This window comes from Orbicella faveolata, unplaced genomic scaffold (genome assembly GCF_042242905.1).
Source record: "Orbicella faveolata isolate gen_17 unplaced genomic scaffold, um_ofav_v1 contig_12, whole genome shotgun sequence".
Classification (NCBI taxonomy): domain Eukaryota; kingdom Metazoa; phylum Cnidaria; class Anthozoa; order Scleractinia; family Merulinidae; genus Orbicella; species Orbicella faveolata.
Window position 1 is genome coordinate 34,651,693 of NW_028301539.1, and position 18,395 is coordinate 34,670,087.

At 40.3% G+C, this 18,395-nt stretch overlaps 1 protein-coding gene across 2 annotated transcripts in view; it reads left to right on the top strand.

The window, feature by feature from the left end:
- Nucleotides 1-12,070, top strand: part of LOC110067784 (cilia- and flagella-associated protein 47-like) — a 29,946-nt gene extending 17,876 nt beyond the window's left edge. For both annotated transcript variants that reach the window (XM_089283454.1, XM_089283455.1), the window contains 21 exons: nt 426-560; nt 751-852; nt 1,191-1,352; nt 1,846-2,045; nt 2,362-2,432; nt 2,880-3,260; nt 3,351-3,605; nt 3,986-4,215; nt 4,790-4,933; nt 5,713-5,831; nt 6,697-6,751; nt 7,056-7,222; nt 7,722-8,075; nt 8,200-8,307; nt 8,458-8,671; nt 8,804-8,981; nt 9,275-9,776; nt 10,236-10,382; nt 10,606-10,767; nt 10,994-11,162; nt 11,613-12,070. In XM_089283454.1, the coding sequence (XP_089139580.1) occupies nt 426-560; nt 751-852; nt 1,191-1,352; nt 1,846-2,045; nt 2,362-2,432; nt 2,880-3,260; nt 3,351-3,605; nt 3,986-4,215; nt 4,790-4,933; nt 5,713-5,831; nt 6,697-6,751; nt 7,056-7,222; nt 7,722-8,075; nt 8,200-8,307; nt 8,458-8,671; nt 8,804-8,981; nt 9,275-9,776; nt 10,236-10,382; nt 10,606-10,767; nt 10,994-11,162; nt 11,613-11,828 (4,071 nt within the window). In that variant the 3' untranslated portion in view covers nt 11,829-12,070. The remainder of the gene's footprint in view (nt 1-425; nt 561-750; nt 853-1,190; nt 1,353-1,845; nt 2,046-2,361; nt 2,433-2,879; nt 3,261-3,350; nt 3,606-3,985; nt 4,216-4,789; nt 4,934-5,712; nt 5,832-6,696; nt 6,752-7,055; nt 7,223-7,721; nt 8,076-8,199; nt 8,308-8,457; nt 8,672-8,803; nt 8,982-9,274; nt 9,777-10,235; nt 10,383-10,605; nt 10,768-10,993; nt 11,163-11,612) is intronic.
- The last annotated feature ends 6,325 nt before the right edge of the window (nt 12,071-18,395 follow it).

Consider the following 18,395-nt stretch of genomic DNA (forward strand, 5'->3'; position numbering starts at 1 on the left):
GAAGCTGAGAACGTGATTACTCTCTGAAGTCATTGTACAAGTGAAGTACTCTTTATGTTATTAACAAATTGACGGCATTTTTCATGCGTCTGTCCTGTTATCGATCATGAATTTCGTCATAACATTGTCAAAGTAGTTCTGGCCGAGTGGATCCACAGACTACTTTGACAATTTTATGACGAAATTCATTGTCAAAACCAGGACAGACGCATGAAAACTACCGTCAATTTGTTTTTTTACAATAACAAATAGTCAAATAGTCAAATTGTCCGCTCTCGGCGCTCGTTGAGTCACGAATTCACGTGTCTGTCCGCTTATTGACAATGAAAATTAGCCAATGAGCACGCGAGAATTTCTGCAGTTATTGTAAAAAGTACTATTGTAGTTTCATGACTGTTATTGCATTGTTTCTCTCTTGGTGACAGCCAACAGATCTGACGGAACCGAACTCGATCACAATTCTCCTGTTATGCATTCATCTGTACCAGCGGCTGCCTCACTACCTGCCACGCGCAACTGTTGCATTTGAGGGTCCGCTACACGACACAGTAACAAAACATGTAAGTTTGTTTTTATTGTCAAGTTATACACTTTGACATTGTTTTACACTGTATAGCGATGGAAGTGAACCTCACATAATTTTGCTACACTTCATTAGAGAAATTTATCGATACTCTCCTAATAACACTGTATTGCTCTGTGTCAAAAGACAATTCTATAACCATGTTTTGGGATCGTTTCTATCTTCAGGTTCGACTTCAGAATCCTAGTACCAAGCCACTAGTGTATCAGGTTCTTTTGGCGGGAAGAGATGCTGCCGACTTTCGACTTCCAATGGGAGACACAATACAGGTTGGCCTTGAAATGAACGAACGAAAAGGAGCAAACGATTGAGTGGGTGAATGAGCACATGCAAAAATACCCAAATTGCAAATTGGTTGAGTGACTGGGAGATTTGCTTATCGTGCGCTGAGTCTCCAAAATCGACTTTTTTTCTTGCTGAGTTGAGGGAATTACGTTATCCTGAAATGAAAAGGAGTTGCATTATGGAAATAGACGGCTTTGTTCTTGTTATTTTCAGACGGTGCTTAGATTCCAGCAGTGATCGCTTTGAACCCACAATATATTTGTCTTTGGTTTTAATACGGGATCATATGTACGATGTAAGTTTGTATTCTTTTTGTTTCTAGGTTCCTCCTAAAGGACACCTTCAGATGCCAGTAGAGTTCAAGAGCCGTTTTCTCAGACCGTGCAGTGGAACATTAGTTCTTGTTGGCAAACGGGAAGGCAGTCCGTGTGGAAACACTCTTGTGTTTTCCTTAGATACTTGCATCACCAACATTGTTCCTGTGGTAAGAAAAGATATGTTACCCGCAAATGAATTAGACGACAGTGTCTGAATCTGATTGCTACACAGTTGCCGTCTGACTAAAAGTCATTGACATCTGGAACAATTGCCCCTAAGAGCGGTTAAATTCACATTACTGTCGAAAGTAATTCCCATGTTCTGTGGTATTGCATTACTATTTCACCACTTTATCACCCAATCAGAAGTAAAATCAAAACCGTTTGTCACTCGCACACGTTTTCCCGCGTTTTGCCTCGGCTACGTGTATTTGCTTTGAGTTTTGATTGGTTCACTGGATTGTCTGTCTAATTTGTTATTGGCCAGAATGATTACTCTGGTTTTGGTTTTACAACACTCAGTTCATTGTCAAACTGAAATGCAACCAAAGTAAAGATTATTTAAACTTGCCTTTCTATAAAGGCACTTGGAAGTTCCAGTAACAGTGAAACCCTGAAGTAACTATGCAGTATTAAAAATCATTCATGAATTTCTTTAAGGCAACAATTAAAAGCGAGTCAGCATGCTACGAACTTCAAAAGCTGAATTTTGACGTCACTAATCCATTCCCGCTGACCGGAGAGTTCCGTATCGTGTTGGTAGAAGCTCGAAATTCATTTCCTGGCTCCCCGCCGCCAAAAGCAAAGCTCTCCAAATTCAACAAGAATTTAAAGAAAGTCGAGTCAAGAACAGATCACGGGTAAGGAGTCTAATATCATTGATGGTTTGATTTTTACTCGACACATTTCTAGTATAATAAAAATAGTAATAATAATAATAATAATAATAATAATAATAATAATAATAGTGGAAAAGAATCTGGTGCCTTTTGTGGCAAGACGCTTGAGACAGAAGAAAGAATTTCTAGTTCTTATTGTTTAATCCGCGAAAGTTATCACTTCAGTGGCTTTGAATCGTGCATTGAATTTATACTGCTAATAGTCAGAAGAAAGAAAGATTTGCACATACACTTGTAGTTATTTGTTACATATTACTGACTGTTTTGTTTATCTCAGGCAAATGAACAAATCACCGAGAAGAGACTTTCCGCCCAAAATTGAACAACAAAAGGCTGAGTCAGTAACAGGTGAGCCGGCTCCAGCATAGCAGGATTATATTAAGGTTTATTGACTGTGCGGGAGGGCCGCACGGGAATATCCTTAACTAAGGGTGATCCTTCCCTTGAAAAAGTATTTCATAATCTTTCAAAGGTATTTGCTCCTAACCTAATGGAGGGTCCCAGTCTCTTGACCTTTGTGTGATGTAATTGCGTCAAACGCACAGACAAGAGACTTTGGTTTCGTTCCGTGCGTTCCTTATGTTAATATCCTTACTCGAACAAGCTCAAGGTTTAAGAAATTCTCTATGTGGCATCTTCCTAGATATTGGTAGTTCCCGTATTCTAGGGTATGTTTTTCGATTTTTCAACCATTGATAAATGATTGCTTGTTTATTTGCTTTCGCCTACCGTTGTTGTGTTGCAGTTATCAGCTCGTACAGTTCGCTCGATTTTAGCTTTGTGTATTTTCTTTAGCTCCTGCAGGTCCAATGCTAAGCGCCTTCTGGTGTCCTGCCAACACGATTCATCTTGAGGCCAACAGCACAGGAGCAGTGCAAATCCAGTTTTTACCTTTTGATGTCGGTCATAGGCAGTGCTCGATTCTCTTTATAAACGATAAGATTGGCGAGTTTCTCTATTGCATTGAAGCAAACGCCACCCTCCCCCTCCCCTCCCCGATGCCAGTAGCGAATTCCCCCCATAGCATACGGATTAGTAGTGCTGCAGCAGCCCGGAGCGGTAGGGGAGCGTTCGGCGGTGATGAGAGAGTGGTCTACTGGAAATGCGAACATAACGAGTCATTTACGGAAGATTTGTACATTCCGCTCGTAAATGAGGCAAGGGAGAATGCTTTAGGTGAGTGTATGAAATAATTTGCGTGATTTTATCTTTTGTATCACGATTGTATTTTGATTTGGTTGGTTTTACCTTTCATTTTATTCCAAGCAATCGCCGCTCAACAGCGCATGTCAGAGAGGGAGCTTCAACGCCGAGAGCTGACAGGTACGCTGGCCAGTTGTACCGTCACAGCAAGCGTGGCAGCGTTGGGCCTAGGCGGGGATAAATTCCTGCACCCTGGTGACACCAACACTAAAAAGGACCTTGAAAAAGCGGTCACGGCATTCCAAACAGAATTGAGTTCCAAGTTCTTTCAGGCTCCTTCTCAGGTCATCATCCCAGCGAGTATCAGCAGAAAGAGCGGTAAGTTAACGTCTCTTTGTTCAATGTTAGCGTTTTTTCTCTCAATTCCTCTTGAATTTTGCTTATCACTCCTACGATTACAGATCAAAGTGCACTCCAGTCAGTCCTATTATCACTTTTAGCATCCGTATCGTTATTGTTATCAACTCTACTGCTTGAGGAAACAAGGGTGCGCATGCACTCTGTAACGACGTTTTGCTAAGTTCCACTAAATTAACGCGTTTTTTGGCAGCTTAGTAAACAGCGGTGTAGTATGTCGGGAGAATTTTCCAAATTTGAAACACTTGGTTTCAGACTGACATTTTCAAACAAAGGAAAGGGATATCTAGGAACGTTTGGAATTTCACTTTGGAAGTTTTTTTTTTTAATTCTCATTGTAGTCGAGCCGATCTCTGCCGCAGTCAAGTCCAGGCCACTGCGTGATACAGTTCCATTACCAGTGCTTTTCCAGCCCAAAGGACCTGGACACTACCCGTGTCAAATTACTCTAAAATCTGCGTATGACATAAGAGTGTATCAGCTGGAATGTACTGTGTGTCCTGAGGGCTCAGTTCTAGAGCTGGAGTTCATCACGCCAACACATCAGTCAGTAACGCAGGATATACCTGTGGTAAATACTACCTACAAGTATATTTTTGTTATCTTGTGTGTAAACGAAACGTTATCCTGTCCAACAGAAAGTACAACGAACCTTGTATGCCCGGTTGTTACTGACATTGAATGCAAATATTTTACATCCTAATTATTCATATGACAAAACCAGACATGACGTAATACAGTTGGTAGCGACAAGAAATACCTTGGTTCACCAGCTACTGATCAGTTCTAGCTAAAAGAAACTACACAACCTTATTTAGCTTACAAGCATTCTAAAATAATGCAGAACCTCTCTGGAGGAACCAGCCATGTTTTTATACAGTTTTAATTGGCCTTTTGGCAGCCAATGGTTTTTGATAACATATATTTACTAAACCTAGTTATTAAGTGAACACAGAACCATGATATAACGAGATGAAATGATATGGAGCCGGCCATGGAGCCATTCGATAAGTTTCTTCATTAATTTTCGTTATCCTGCATGTGCGCTTGTTTACTACTTAACTGGTTGAAAACTATTGCAATGCTTATCGAAACATAGCAGATAAAAAATAAAAAGTTCCTTAGTACTTATTTCATTTGTGCAGGTCAACCAAACTAATCAGGACTGGAATTTGGCGGCCACTTTAGAGGGGGAGGGGTTCCACGGTCCGCCTGTAATGGTTGCAAAATCCCACCTGACTACCAGCTACCCCCTGATGTTCAAACCTTGTTACGAGGGACCAGTGGAGGTGAGAGTTTTTTTTTATTGACACTTGATTTGTTCCTGTCATATGCGTAAGTAATCTGGAAGGATAGCTACATACGAATCTCTGGCGAATAAACAGTCATGTCACGAAACGTTGCAAAGCTGCATTCTGTATTTATAACATAACACGCGTCAGGAAAAACTTGACAAGGGAAAGCACTGAGTCTCTGATGGACGCCTGTATCACCAGTAGGCTCGACTATGGTAAGAGCCTACTCTATGGTCTACCAAAATGGTTGATTCAAAAATTACAACGCGTCCAGAAGGCATGCGCTCTGCTGATTTACAATGCACCTAGACACTGCCACATAACTCCCTTGCTACATGAACTACATTGGCTGTCAGTGAGTCAACGCATTTTGTTCAAGATTCTACTACCGTGTTTCAAAGTCATTAACGGAAAAGCAGCCAACTACATTATTGATCTACTGTTTATCATGCCACCCAGTCATTATAATCTGAGTCAGAACAAAAACGGTGTCATTCTCAGCCACCCGTTCGTATCAAAATTCAATGGCAGAGTGAGTATGGGACCTGTGGGCCTTTTTAAATCTAAACTGAAAACCTTTCTTTAGTTCTTCTTTAGTTTTATTTAGGGATTTCACTAGCATTTAGTCAGTCAATTAAACCTATATAAGGCGTTAATTCTTGTAGTGTTTTGATTTGTGTGAGGCGTATTTGGATATTTTATAGAAAATGCGCCATATGAATTGTATTATGTTTTATTATTTATAACAGCACCTTTGTTGGTTTGTTACTCAGGGTAAGCTAGTGCTGACAAACACCTTAGATGGCACAGAGCAGGTTTACAGGCTTCTAGGAACAGGACAAAAACCGCTTCCCCTAGATCACATCTTGATAGAGTGTCCTGCCAAACAAAGGTCAGCAATCTACTATTTGACTTGCGGTCCGGCCAATCATTTACGTGTTTAGATTGTGAAGTTACGTTTGCCAACTTGGCTTGTAATAGTTCAAAAAACACGTACAGCGTGCTCTGACCAATCATATTAACATGCTACCAATCGTCAGCCAGCGTAACAGCCGCCCTCCCTGAGAGATATTTTGGTCTTTTTTCTTTCGGGGCGGATGGCTGCATATTCACAGGTTACCAATCGTGATTGACTTAGGCGCGTTTTTCCACGCTTGCCACCGGTTGCATGTTTCGCTTGCAGTTTTGCTTGATATTCTGATTGATTGGATTTATCCACTGATTCATTTTTACTGACGGGGACGACTTTTTCATCAATTATATTTATGGTTCCCTTGGTGGTGTACGACCTTTAATCTGCGCGCCAGGGAATTTAGTAGTAAAGTATTCGAATATTACTGGTACTAGTTCGTTTCCCGGGCTCCCCGTTTAATCTCTGCAGTTTAGTCTTCTTTTTAAGAAGTGTCTTTTTTCTGCTTTTTATAATTAATTATTTTTTTTATTTTTTATTATTATTATTTTTTTTATTTTATTTTATTTATTTATTTATTTATTTATTTATTTTTTAATCTCTGCAGTGTATATGTTGTAAATATTTATTTATTTCGGTTTTAGCTCTAATTTATAGATTTTAATTGTATTATTATATAGTATATATCTAGTATTAGGACCTCTATGTAAACCACTTTTAGTGATGGAGCTTCCTAATAAAAGATTGTTACTACTACTAGTTCAGCAATCTCAGAGTAGATAATAAGGAACAATTCAGATGCCGAAAAATTATACTGAAGGATTTTTTGTTTTGTTTTTATTGACAGTGCCTCGTACACTCTGCAAGTTCCTAATGTAACGAAAAGTAAACTCACCTTCCAGGTAAGTAGAGTGAGGAGCACCTGTAGGATCACAACGTGCGTGAAAACACGAGGCGTTCTTTTAGAAAGACTTTTAAATTAAACGTTCATCTTGAAATCAACGGTCCTACAAAGCGTCTTGCTACATGTTTTTAAGACAAACTGGCTCAGCGTGCTGTGGCTCACACTGGTGGTGTGCAAGCGGAGTCATACTCTGGAGTGAGATTTCACTCAAAACCAGCATGAACGTATGTCAAATGGTGATATGATCGTTATTTTCAGACACAGTTATATATCACCTTATTTAATGTGTAATGTATTTTCAGGTCAAGACCGATCTTGATATCTTAAGTGGTCCATCGTCGGTCACAGTCCTCCCAGGAAAGACTGCCGAACACGTGATCACCATTTCACCGTGGAAACGAGGCACGTTCACTGGAATTGTTTCATTTCTATCCTCCGGGGAGCCCTCAGGCAGTTCTGATGCGCTTAGGTGAGCACAGATAAACGCATCTGCAAATGAATTCTAGATTCCTACACGGCACTATAACTTTGTGTGGTGTTAAACTTGAGTTGTTAACTGTTGTCGTGTGTAACACGCTGATTTTAAATTTTAGCCTTACTGATATCATAACCATATCCATCCTTGCTTTCAAATTGTAATCTACACTAATGCGTTCTCATTACGTATCAGCCTTTTCGAGTGTTCGCCTGGACGGGGAAAACGCCACGAAAACGTCAGTGTATACACAAAGCTTTTACGAAAACGCATCGTTTTCAAAACGCGTTAGTGTAAGCGAGGCCTTTAGTTCTACAAAATCAAACAATTATTGTTTGGTTAACTATCATCTAGCCATGCTTTTATCTTTTCTAAGGCATGCTCTGTACTCAGGTGTTAAGAGTTATCTAGCACAGCTCCTGTCATTGTAAAGCAATTAGATGTATTTTATGGTGGAGGCTTTGTGCCATTTACAGACTCGACTTATTTGCAGAGTTGAAGGCGATGACGAAAATCTGATTGACAGAAAGTCCCCTGATGCTCAAGCTCGTTTGTCCCAGGAGCTCTCAGATGATCTCAGACGTCAACCCTATCGTTTGTGGTACACGATAGAAGTTCAGTCCTCAGCACCCAATCCTGAGAGGACCCTGGAGGTAACGTGTGCAGCGCATTCGGTAGTCGCAGTCGACATAGCAGTGACTAACCCTACCAGAGAGAGACTTGTCATGGACGTACTTATTGATGGCGTGGCTCTGTCTGGTGAGCCCACAGTCACTCTGCACCCTCGACAGCAAGTTATATATCAAATCAGATTTGCCCCAACGGTGATCGGTGAATATACTGGCAGGTTAGCAGTAAGAAACTGTTCTTTTTTAGATTTTAGAAGTTTCGCTCCCGTTATAAAGGACTGTTTTGGTAAAGTCTGTTTCAAGTTGTTAGCTCATCTACTGTCTTGTCGGTACTGTTTTCAGTGTGATTTTCCAGCATGAATCAGTGGGAGAGTTTTGGTATGATCTCGTACTCAAGGCAACCACTCCTCAACCTTCACACCTTCCCTCAATTCACTGCGAGATTGGCAAGTAAGTAATGCACTGTTCTCATTTTCAGGACATGTCTATGACATGGTTAGAAATTTGTTTGTGCGTTGTTCGTTATGGTAAATTGAATTGTTTGTGTATTTTTAGGTCCAGTGTTCGTAATGGTAAGGTGAACTGTTTGTGTATTTTTAGGTCCACTTATCAGATGATTCGCCTTCAGAATCCAACAGACGAGTCACTCGTTCTCTCTCCTCATTGCTCAAACCCAGCTAACTTCAGTTTGGAGTTGGACAATACTAAACAGATCCTCTTGCCATCGGCTGGTTTGCTAGAAATTCCACTAAAATTTACGCCATCTGCTATTGGAAAACTGCATTCTGCCGAAATTTCCTTCCAGTGCCCTCAGGTAATTCGCATGCCTTGTTGTGTGTGATTTGAACAAGTAATGGTAGGTTTACTTGACAGCAGCTTTGAAAAGGATTTCTTTGGTAGCGGACTTTGGCTGATTCCTAATTATCATCTTTTAAATGTTGTTCAGCTCGGCAGCTGGGTTTTCCTTGCCGCTGGTACAGGAATGATGCCAGGACCAGTGGATCCTATCAATATCTATTCACAGCTCGGAGGCAACTCTTCAGTTATAATTCCGTTTAAAAACCCCACTGACCGCCAAGTGATCGTGGATGTGGTTATGAAGGAGCGTCTATTGTCTAGGAGTGGTAAGTGATCAGTTAACTGTAGACAACAGGTTTAGAAAGACATTGCAGCCTTGACTTGACTGCTTACCTCGCAATGCTTGACCTGTTGCTCATAATGTGTCGTGGACACTTCAGTGTCGTTTTTAGAAAGATGTCGACATAATGCGTCCAAGATAACTTGAGTTATTCCTGTTATGTGCGAGATTGTTTACATAGCACGCTTTCATGGCAGAGAATAAAGACTATTTTTCCTGGGCTTCAATACCAAACTTCATTTTCAACTTCGCCAATTGCTTTTCTTTTTTTTTTTCTAGGCTCCTTGTTCTCAAGTTTACGCGGCAGTGACAGCCAACCTAAAGACTCGGTATTTTGTCTCCTGCTTAAACGAGCTAAGGGTATCCTCTTGGAGCCTGGTGCTTCTTTAGATATCCCGATCTCCTTTGCGCCCGACAGCATGCAGCTGCACGAGGCCACGGTCACTGTGACTGTCCACAGAGACACGGTGGACACGTGGGATGGGAACTATCCAAGCGTGATGAGCACGCGTATGGTGAATGATCTTCACTGGATTTACCCCGTCAGGGGTATCCCTGAGTCGCATCCTATAAAAGACTCTCAAGCCCCTTGTATCGAGTGCAAGGCTCGCAGTCGAGTGGAGGAGAGAGTGGAGGTAACGCTGACTGGTCTGGCTCCCAATACCGGCGGCTCAGGTTTTGGGAGGTACCCTAGCGTTACTCCCATCAATCTTTTAGGGCGACATATGCCTGGAGAAATGGAATATGGAGTGGACTACTTGAACGTGCCAGAAGAGTTTAGGTAATTTTACGTGTATTGTTTTGAAGATTTTTTTTTTTTTCATTATTTTCACAAATCGTAGATTGAAAAATCCCAGAGAATGCTGTGAAGCGATAGCATAGGGTTGTGGTAGCCTGCGTAGCAAGCGTTTCCGTACGAAGAACTTTTTGCACATTCCGGCGGCGCGCAAATTGAAGCGAGAGCAAAAAAAAAAAAGCAATCGACAGTGCCCTGCCTCGTTGATTTTTTTTTTGCTCGCTCCAATTTGCGCCCGGCCGGAATGGGGAAAAAGCCCTTCGTACGAGAACGCTTGCTAAGCAGGCTACGATGCAGTTGTGCATCAATAACTAAAATCATTATATTGTTTGAAAGGGAGTTGATAAGTAGAGACAAATTGTATTTTATAAAAACTGTTGGTGAACTCAGAAATCTGTTGGATGCTATTGCTAATTTAGAAAGGTGCCATCCCCTCCCGTGTAGGTACGAACTTATTTACGAGGACGCAGAATGCCAGTCGTGTCTTGAACGATCCCTGGGCGTGAGTCTGTTGAGAAAGATCAAGAATCAAGTGTCAGGAGTGGTGATTCTTGTGTTCAACTTCGTCTTTTCACCATTCAAGCCATTTAGGTAAGTAGAAAAAGCACATGTGCTTCTCCTCCGTTACCCTTAACACAGTTTTACAAACATTGTCGAGTACCATCAACGGTCAAGTTCATCACTTTAGTAAAACTGCCGGCCCCCAATCAGTTTCCAGTTTAATACTGTTGTAATTATGGTTATCCGAAGTCAAAAGCAGTTGTAATAGATTCCGGCTGTCGCTAATTGAACTTTTTGTTGTTTGTTCCTCCAGCCACAAGACTCAGTTAATGATATCGGCGGCCTCTGGTGGAGTTTGGAGATTTCCTGTAAGAGTGTTAGCTACTGAACCAGAAGTAGACGATACGATCACAATCGAGTCTGTTGGACTGAACAAAGAATCTGTTGTGGGCTTCAGGATGACAAGTCAGATGAGGTAAGTCAGCATTTCACATGACATACCTTGAGAGACACAGCGCAGTGGGTGAAAACTTGGGCCAATTTCAATGAGCGACTCAAATACGCTTTGAAGCTGTATCCCAGTCATTTAATGCCATCTGCAAATTGTTCATTCCATCTGGTTTTTCATTCTCTTGCAGACACACTCTGGCGTTTGAAGCTTTTTTTGCTCCCAATTCTGACCTGGTTTCATTCTCTTGCAGACACACGCTGGCGTTTGAAGCATTTTTCGCTCCCAATTCTGACCTGGAGTTTACAGTCACTCCTACATCCGGGGAACTAGCTCCGGCAGGTAGCGATGGAACACTTATCAGGGTGGCGTACAAGCCCCAAATATACGGCAAGACCCATAAGGCTAAACTAGTGGTTCAGGTAAGGGTTTTGTTTTCTGATCCAAGAAGGTCAACTAGTTTGCGATTACGTCCTGAAGAGGTGTGCTGTTCTGTCGTCTCTTGACTGAGTTTTTGATCGGCATTTGCTACCTTTATATTGGCTTTCCTTTCACTTGGCCAATCTTAATAGAGGGCCCTTCTGTAAACCACTTTTTGACGTAGGCCTCCTCCTTAAAGATTATTTATTAATATTAATAACTCCAAGTTAGTGTGGAAGGCGGAAAACCTAAATTGATCAAATGATAGCCAATTGTATGTGCAAAACAACATCCCGTGTGCTTCACTCAAGTGATCAACCATAATGGATGAGAATTAGTCAGTAATCCGGCGTTTTAATTGCATAAGCTAGAATTGCAGCATGTTACTCAGGCTCCTGCCTAAAGCATTTTTTTAAAGAATAACATTTTTCCTTGAATGTTTTTGTCCACAGACCTCAGACGTACAGTGGACGTATGACATCATAGGCACAACCGCTGACTATAGCCCGCCTAACATGCGGTCGAAACTTGTCTCCACCAGCGCCAACTCCTCACGCCGAGCTGTGAAACAAAAGAAAAACTACATACTCGATAACTTGAAGCTGCAAAGCACCGCAGTATCGTCTCCATACAAGGGAGTTAGACTGGTGTCGCGTTCAGCCAAATAAACACATTCAAGTTTGCACCTTGTGAAACAGCTGTCTTGAAATAAATTGTAAATTGTTAGTAACACATGTATCATATGTACATACAAGACCATACAGTTTCCAAATCAGACATTTTATTTTTATATGTGAAACATTCTCAAAGCGTCGTTTGTTGGTTTTTGGTGTAGAATATTTCATTTTGTTTTCAAATTTTCCACGGATAAATCACTGGACTTTAAAATAAACGCGTTTGTTGAACTGGCCATGGTGTCGTCACTTTTTTTATATATTCGTCATTGCCTTTCGTGTAATGACGACTTCCCCGGAAGTGAAAAGTTTTCGTCGATGGTAATAACAGTTGTTGCGTAAATTGTTGTCACATTCTGTTCGCATTCTATAACAACGCACTTATCGCAATTTGTAATATTCCGAGCTGTCGTAAATTGCATTAACAGTCTGCTCATGGCTTGTAATTGTTATAATGTAAGCGTCAGGTTTGTATTCTCTCCTGTTATTTAACTTTAAAAAGGTTGACGTGCAGCTCTGCGATTAAGTCAGAAAATTATTTTGCTTTGTATCTTGAGTTTGTCGTACACCTGTCGTACAATTTCTCCATGCTTTAACACGCATCATCGAGTTACAATGCAAGCGGGAATTTTGGAAAGCAATTTTCGGAAAGAATTGACCATTTTGTAGTTGTCTGCTCAGTGACCTGGCCTTTGACTGGCAGCAAGCTCGAAGGTGGAAGTGACCTTGTTTTGACACAGACCCTAATGCTTTTATTGTGTAAATTAAGTTGCTCTAATGTTAACTAGTTTGCATTTAAATGAGAAAAGCAAAGAGGTTTGTATTAAAGCAGTCACCTCCAGTCCTGCTTGCATTCATAGGCCAGGTGACTGAGCACCCAACTGTAAAATGGCCTATTAACGAAGCATAAGATTTGGCAACTCCAGCCTCTTGATTCCCAAGCATCACAATTCGATAATGCACGACCTTAAAACATGAATCAAATGTTATTTAACATTGCCAGTGCATACAAATTCCTCTTCCGTGAAAAAGTAAACTTTGCACGCTCCATGGGCGTGTGTTATTTGATCATTATGCACATGCTTTCGATAACTTAGACTCCACCCACACTACGCCGGAGAAATTTGAAAACGCAGCTTTATTTCTAGTGTCAGGCTTAGCCCACCCTCCACACTAATCCGTCACCAAACAAGGACACATTTATTTGATTACGTTGTAACTAGTCAATGCACGCTGCCAAACTCAGGCCCCGCCTACACTGCGCCCGAGGAATTTGAAAACGCAACAATCACCGGCCATTTTGGGTTTGTGTTTGAGGAAAACTCGGATTAGGGAATATCGTGATTATCGTGACGCCGTCGTTTTCGAAAAGCTCCGTTTTCAAAATGTTTTCCGTCCACACTAAAACGCTTTTACGTTACAAAATTAACCGCGGAGACCGCCTTGTTTCCTGGCGTGACCTTAGAGGATTTCAACGACATGCTTTTTAATAATAAAGTGTATTATCGTTTGTCTCACGATGTAGTCACTTGAGATGTAGATCGCGACGTTTCGACTGCTTACTGCTAGTCTTCTTCAGGCGATAAGGTCGACTGATTGCACGGTATCATTTATATCACAAAGGTCGGCTGTGATTGGTGCATTTCGATCCTCCTATATTCCTGAAGCATGGATACCCACGATCAAGAAACACAACAACAGGAGAACGGTACAACGGCGGACCACTGAGGGAACAGCTACTCGCCGGAACAATAGAACAATAGGAGAAAAAAAAATTGCTTATCAGCATAGTGCTCAGAGTTGTAGTTCATTCTATACTGCGGGATGGGATATCAAAGAGGCCAGGAGATTGATTGAGGAATCTCAACACTTAAATCCAAGACCTATAGTCATTTTCGTTCATCCCTCTGTTAATCAATTAGTATTAACACGAGATAGGCAGAACAATCGCCAGGAGTACGTTAGCGAACATGATTGTAAAACCACGAAAAACGGGACGCATCGAAATAACAGTGAAGGAGATTACAAGCAGTTGTATCACCCATAAATGTAATAAAAACCATAAATGTAATACCAACCATAAATGTAATAAAAATTAACCATAAATGTAATACTAACCATAAATGTAATAACTTTTAACCACAAATGTAATAAAACCACTAACCATAAATGTAATAAAATTTGCCCATAAATGTAACAAACTGAACAACCATAAATGTAATATGGCTTAACCATAAATGTAATAAACTGGCTATGACTTCCAAATCAAGGGGTTACAAACTTGCCATTCTCATTCTTCGTGAAATTGACTTGAAATTTTCAATAAGACCCCTAAAGGCCTGACTCCTTAAAGAAACAAAAATACTATTTCTTCGCGTGCAGTCCTAAACGAGGCCCATACGGCGTGAAATATGGCGGTTTTTCCCGAGACACCCTAACGAGACCAAACTTACCAAAGAAATTTAGACCCCAAAGTATAGGTCCAGTAAGGTTTTGCTATAAAGAGTGACATAGTGTGTGTGACACCTCTATAATACGGACAACGGACTCTTAATCTCGGCCCCAGAGATCAAAGAACACCTTATTCCGGACAAATCCGTCTGTCGTGTGATTTCCGGATGAAGTCTGTTTCGTTCCAGAATTCCAGAATGTATATATAGGAATTAATGAGGCACACAAATGTGGGCGTAAATAAGGACATTTAGCTCTGTCCCTTTGGTGTACGTATGATAGAGGTTCGACTGTATTTATATATATCTACTCGGATTTGCGAAATTGTACTATCCGGTGCGAATGTTTATGTGCTTCCGCGTTTCCGTGTGTCCGTGCCGAAGTTATTCGGCCTTCAAGCCAATCTTGCCACATCAACGTTTTGTCCCACACGAGTTTAAAATGCAAACCACGCGATTATGCGTCCAGGAAACAGGCGGAAGTTTAGCCTTGACTGCGGGCCCAAAAATAATTGACATGTAATCATGTCAAGTATAAATCCTCGACGCATAACTGCGTGCTTTGAAAACACAAATGTGTAGATGTGTTTTTTTTAACGAAACGTTAGAGTGTAGAAATGTATGCAGGTATACTTGTTTTTATTGTAAAACTCCCTGATGACGCGTGGGCTAATCACAGCTAGAGTAATTTCACAGGCAAGTGAGAAAATTTCGGGATGTCCCAGCTTCTGTATCACCCATAAATGTAATAAAAACCATAAATGTAATACCAACCATAAATGTGATAAAAATTAACCATAAATGTAATACTAACCATAAATGTAATAACTTTTAACCACAAATGTAATAAAACCACTAACCATAAATGTAATAAAATTTGCCCATAAATGTAACAAACTGAACAACCATAAATGTAATATGGCTTAACCATAAATGTAATAAACTGGCTGTGACTTCCAAATCAAGGGGCTACAAACTTGCCATTCTCATTCTTCGTGAAATTGACTTGAAATTTTCAATAAGACCCCTAAAGGCCTGACTCCTTAAAGAAACAAAAATACTATTTCTTTGTGTGCAGTCCTAAACGAGGCCCATACGGCGTGAAATATGGCGGTTTTTCCCGAGACACCCTAACGAGACCAAACTTACCAAAGAAATTTAGACCCCAAAGTATAGGTCCAGTAAGGTTTTGCTATAAAGAGTGACATAGTGTGTGTGACACCTCTATAATACGGACAACGGACTCTTAATCTCGGCCCAGAGATCAAAGTACACCTTATTCCGGACAAATCCGTCTGTCGTGTGATTTCCGGATGAAGTCTGTTTCGTTCCAGAATTCCAGAATGTATATATAGGAATTAATGAGGCACTCAAGAGTGGGCGTAAATTAAGAGAACCTCAATCTCTTTCAAATGGATGGAATATCATCAACCACCAGCACTTCAAACGCTCTGGTATATAGACTTTCTAATCATACTTGGGTACTTCCTTAATGTTCGCAGACCATAATTATAACTTCTTCGGTTTTGGTCTCTGGGTTAATTAAAATACTAACTTGATGCAAGAGGCCCGTGTCCTGAAGTAAGAAGTGCACAAAGAGAATGACAAGTTTGTAGCCCCTTGATTTGGAAGTCATAGCCAGTTTATTACATTTATGGTTAAGCCATATTACATTTATGGTTGTTCAGTTTGTTACATTTATGGGCAAATTTTATTACATTTATGGTTAGTGGTTTTATTACATTTGTGGTTAAAAGTTATTACATTTATGGTTAGTATTACATTTATGGTTAATTTTTATTACATTTATGGTTGATATTACATTTATGGTTTTTATTACATTTATGGGTGATACAGCAGTGAGTGGAATCAGAAGTGGAATTGAAGAAGTAAACAACAACCTAAGAAGATCAGTACAAAATTAACTAAGGCCGTTAAATAACTACTCATTTGCATTTATTTGTATCAAGCCCACAGTCGTTTTGGAAACAAAGAAATGATAACAAAAGATTGACAACAACTCCCTATTTGGATGCAAGGTTGTTAAATCATATTCAGTTATTTTTATTTTCTCTTGGTGGTGTAGTATTTATATGACCCTCTTATCTGTTCAAATTGCAAGAACTCTATAACATGTAACATGTAAGTATATAACATATAACATGTAAGTATGCAGACTACATTTTGGCGGAGCAGAGCCAGCAACGCGATGTACGAGCGTGGAACGCGAACACGAGCGCAGACTCAAGAACACGAGCGCAAAGCGCGAGTAGAAAAAAAAGCATGTAGTTACAGCAGTGTTTATGCTCTAACGCTTCCTTGAAGTGATTGACATGGAAGATTGAGAGCCAATCACAAAACAATTAACAATTATTGGAGAGGTTGTGCGTGATTAATCATAACAATTACAATTTCCGCACATGTGATTGGTGTATAACTGCTGTATTTTGCTCTAATTAATCTGCGGTGTATTGGGACAGTTGGCTGTAATCGGATACCTGTAATCGGACAGTTACATGAGCCAATCATTTCAAGTCCTCCCCACTAAATCCACCAATCACAACGTCGATTACAATTACTATAGTAACCAAATCAAGCAAGTGACTTTGTAAAATTGTGGAGGTTTATCTCTGGTGACTGTTTTCAAAGAAACTTCACAGCCATCTTTTAAGCTATTCTCCATATTTTTAATTTTCATATTAAAAAATGACTATTAAAACCTATTTTTCAAATAGATCTTTTACTTTTTTGGGAAATTGAAATGGTTATGATTAATTGGTAACAGGATATCGTGTCGTCCAATTCTGTCTGCAATCATACTTGTGATTAACAAATCGGACTCCCGCTTCGCGGTCGTCCGATTTTGTTACTCGTACAGACCGAATTGGACTCCACTCAGTCCTATTACCATTATTTATCTGTGGCAAGCAGATCAATTAGGCTGACGCAAACAATTGATCTGCAAATAATTAATCTTGTCTCTGACATTTGCCGTATTTCACACAAGAGCGTGGTTCAATTACGCACGAGCAGAATATTATTTGCAACAAAACACATTTAGATATTGCGATATTGCAACACGATATTGCGCATGAGCAGACCATTATTCCTGGGCAGTGTAGGCAGTTATTTGCAGATCAAATGGTGGAATCTGGACCAATGAAAAGGAAGGGATACAAACGTACATAAACATGGTAAAAAATTCGTCAGCTAATACATTTAATGCATAATGTCTAATATAATAAAAATAATTAAATAAAAAAAGCTGCTATCCATGAATGCCTTACCTTATTCATCTCCTTTGAGAAGGCGTTTAAATTGCCTCAGGGACATCTGCTTCCCTTAAGTCGCAAGGAAGACTCTTCCAAAGAATGGCGCCACAATAGCTACAGCTACGTTTGTAATATGCGTGGAATAAAATTATTGGCGCGGTATAAATCAATTAACAAATATAATAAGACGCGAAACATACATATGGGTTATTGAGCAAGCTTGTTCGGTCAAGATGGCTGGATATTGGCCAAGTTCGTTTTTTGCGAGTTTATGGACCGAGACGGAGTCGAGGTCCATAAACTCGCAAAAAAAGAACAAGGCCAATATCCAGCCATCTTGACCGAACAAGCTTGCTCAATAAAGGATTTATTATATGGCTTTCGGGGAAATTTTTCTTGCGGGCTACGGCGGGTAGTCCCGAGCGGGCAAGATAGCTCCATCTTGCCCGCTCGGATAGCCAATCACAGCGCAGGATTTGATTCATCTTGCCCGCTCACGGAGCTAACCATGTAATAAATACATGTACATGCATACATAGTTTATTTAAAGCAGGTTACAAATTAAAGAATAGGCAAGACCTACGTCCGCACTAACTAAGCTAATGAACTTACAATGAATGAACTATGAATACAAATTTTAAAAATTAAAGCTAAATTACATCAATTCTTCATATGTTAGCATCTATATTTGAATCATGTGGTGCCAGAAGGGGAAAAGGATGTATAAACCTAAACATCGATCTCAAGGGACGAAAAGTTCAAACTTAAAAGAATGATAGGAGTGACGCGGGGGTACCCCTCAAAACCTGAACCGCTGGTATTGGGAGCCAGACCTGTCA